The following is a 3,234-nucleotide window of genomic DNA, read 5'->3' as shown; positions in this document are numbered from 1 at the left end:
ATCTCAGGGAGTGGCTGTGAAGACTGAATGCCTTAATATGAATAAAAGAATTTAGAACAGTGCCTGGCACACAGGAAACATCAATAAATATTAGTAACCTCTATGACAACAAGTGATCAGCGTCTGTAAGTGGCTCTGACCTGTGTAGGGTGCTTTTGAAACATTCTCATCTATGCAGACTACCAAAAAGACTGGTTTCTTGCTATGGGGTAGTGTGCAATAACAATTGTTCTTCTGACCTGTCCACTGCTCTCCTCAGCAGTGTATTTCATCAATCTGCCTGTTCTGCTCCCTGCTTTTTCTTTGTTGAATCCTCTCACTGCCCCTGTACCTCTGGCCTACACCCCAATTCTGTAGGCACAAATAAATAAATCTTTAAAAAAATAACAGTTGTTCTCCTCCTAAAGGCAATTAGCAGGGTGTCTAAATGTGGGTTAAGCTGAAGACCTACGTGGCATTCTCTCAGCTTACAACTGCTTTGAACAAGTCACTTACTCTTAAACATTAAGCCTCAGTTTCCTATCTATAAAATGGGGGTATCCGATTTACCTGCATAAGGTTTTTGTGAGATCAACTATGAAAGTGCCTAGCACAAAGTCTAGAACATAGTTTCAATAAAAAATTTACTGAGCATAATCTGCCTTGTGATTTTGGCGATGGGTGGTAGATTGAAATATTAGGGAAGAATATTAACTATACTCATAACTGCTGGTAGAAAGATCTTGGGCTTGACCTTTCTTGTCAGAACCTAAAATAACTGATTTGATATAAATGTCAAATCCTGATAAAGGTAAATTTACAAAGGAAATTGATTTATCTTTTCCAGCTCATCACAGTGTAAACAGAAAAAAATGACAGCCTGAGTCTCCAAAATGGACCAGAAGTGATGGAGTACATTTTTGTCTCCCCTGGAGCCTTTCTGCTCTAGAGAAAGGCTTTCTGCTCTAGAGAAAGGGTGGGGGGGGGAATAAAAGCAGCAAAAAGAAGCAGGTAACTTTATATAGTGTGGTTCCCAATGCTACTGTCATAGGAATTTGTGCCTCCTGTCCAGGACACAGGCTGGTGTGCTGGTTGGGTTTCCTGACTACTTCACTGGGAAGCAGGTAAGTGGCCTTTGAGATTGTTAAGATATCTGGATGAATTTGGTTGAGATCCTGTGGGTCTCATATATAATAGGCTCTCTCCACTCAGGGTGCTCTCACACCTAATTTCTCTGCAGCTCCAAGGCAAAAAAACAAAAACAAAAAACCTGTTTGGTGGTGATTTCTTTTGTACTTTCTCCCCAAGAATATTCCTGCCTTTGTCAGGAAGTGCACCCCCCACCCCCAAACAAGCAGTAAACAAGCTATGAATCTTTACTTTCATTCTTGGAGAAAACAACCCTTTTATGGAGGAAGAACAGGGAAGAGCCAAGCACACAGCCAGCTGACTAGAGGGGGAAGTCCCAACCCTGTTCTTCCTCAGAAATCCTTTCCTCCTTTTCTTTCCCATCTGCTCTGCCAGGGCCAACTGGGCAGCCACCAGGCAGTTTCCTATATATGTCTTACAATGTCATGGCTCCCTCCCCAGCAATCATTTATTAGAAAGAGGTTTTATGATACAAATTTGATAATCTCCCATCACACTGGCACTGTTCTAATTGAAGTTGTAAGCCCATAAAATTCAAGCCCTTTGTCTTCCTGAAGGCCACAAGGTTTAAAAAGATACCATTGTCCTCACTAACACCCACTATATTGTCACCAGGGACTGATTAAACAGAGTCCTGAATCGAAACAGTGCGGATTTTGTCTAGGTCCTTTTCAGGCCTGACAATGCCCTTTTCAGTCCCCAAGACAAAAGGAGGTTTAAGGATCGAGATTCTTCTTAGATAACCGCATCCATATGGAAGACAAGGTGGCCAGCAGCTGAGACCCAAATACCCCACTCCCTTCCCCCTCCTCCCTTGCTTCCAAAATCCCAGGTGATAACACTGCCTCCTCCTCACAGACCTCAGGGAGCCCTTGCTGTATCTGATGCCCTAACTGCTCTCCCCAAGCACATGTCCCTGCAATAGGCATTGGTGAGATCATTACTCCAGGAGAGAGTGACTGCCTGGTTAGGAGGCCCTCCCCCAGGCACAGAGCAGTTAGGGATGAAAACTAGATCCTAGGACTTGGTGTGCACTGGCACTGTGGGTGAAATGAGACGAATCACAGATCCCGCTCCTATGTCACTGCACCAGGGCTCTCCAAAGCATCCTCCCTTAGCTGCAAGCCCTGAAGGGGGTCATTCCCCATCAGTCTTTGATTTCTTCACTAAACCATCCCCGTCTCAGTCCTACCAGGTGTCACACCAACAAGAGACAAAGCACAGCCACTGAGGCACTCGCAGGCTTAACTGGGTGTTACTATTTGGGGGGTGGGGGGGTGCACTTCCTTCCCAAGGCTTTGCTGCTGAACTCTGCAGTTTATAGTCAGATCTAGGCTACAGAGGGTGCGATACATTTGCCCCTGTGCAATGGCAGGTTTCCAGAGAATCCTTAAGAGATACTCCTTATGCCCTGCCTGGCCGACTAGGTTGATTTCTGGTGTTTGAAAGTCCAGCAGCTCCTGGAGCCCAGAGGTGTTTGCAAATCAGTTGGGAGCCAGATCTGTCTCTTGCTGATGGGAACCCCCAAGGTGGCCTCTACTTCCTCCCAACACCCGCCGCCTAGATCCTAGAAGTATCCTAAAACAATGTGGACTGCCCTCCGGAAAGCACAGGTTCCAACTACGTTCCCGGCAGGCACACAAGAAGACCCAACCCTATACATTTTATTCTCGCACCACACTGAGAAAAAATATTCTATTTCTTTTAAAATAAATGGCTTCCCATACAAATAGCTATTTAAAAATATACAAATAAAGTTCAGGCAATAAATTCTAGTTTGGGGGTTGGTGGTCGAGGGAAAAGGAAAGGGGAGATCTTGGTGAAAATTCCCTGTGATGGTAAGGGCGGTGGTAAGGACGCCCGGCGCTGGAAGAGGCGTGCCCACAGGGAGGTGGTGCCCGGGAGCGCTCCGGGTCTCGGGCTCAGGGCCCAAACTCCGGGCACGCTCCAGGCGTCCGCATCCCGCAGCCGCCTCACCAATTCCAGGAGACCAGGGCCGGGGGCGCTAAGTGCTGGCAGGCGGGGAAGAGGCCGAGCGCCGAGCAGGGCCCGAAGGCGGCAAAGCGGGGCAGAGGGCAGGCCGCGGCCCGGGGCGCGCCGCTCTTG

At 47.4% G+C, this 3,234-nt stretch overlaps 1 protein-coding gene across 1 annotated transcript in view; it reads right to left on the bottom strand.

Annotated features, from left to right (window-relative positions):
- Nucleotides 1–2,886: 2,886 nt before the first annotated feature.
- The window catches only part of NKX2-8 (NK2 homeobox 8), a 1,543-nt gene continuing 1,195 nt past the window's right edge, over nucleotides 2,887–3,234 (bottom strand). The window contains exon 3 of the mRNA XM_012724407.1: nucleotides 2,887–3,228. Coding sequence (XP_012579861.1) covers nucleotides 2,887–3,228 — 342 coding nt within the window. The remainder of the gene's footprint in view (nucleotides 3,229–3,234) is intronic.

The sequence above is a fragment of the Condylura cristata genome, unplaced genomic scaffold (assembly GCF_000260355.1).
Source record: "Condylura cristata isolate star-nosed mole 26May11 unplaced genomic scaffold, ConCri1.0 scaffold00013, whole genome shotgun sequence".
Lineage (NCBI taxonomy): Eukaryota > Metazoa > Chordata > Mammalia > Eulipotyphla > Talpidae > Condylura > Condylura cristata.
This window is presented reverse-complemented; position numbering and strand designations above follow the sequence as displayed.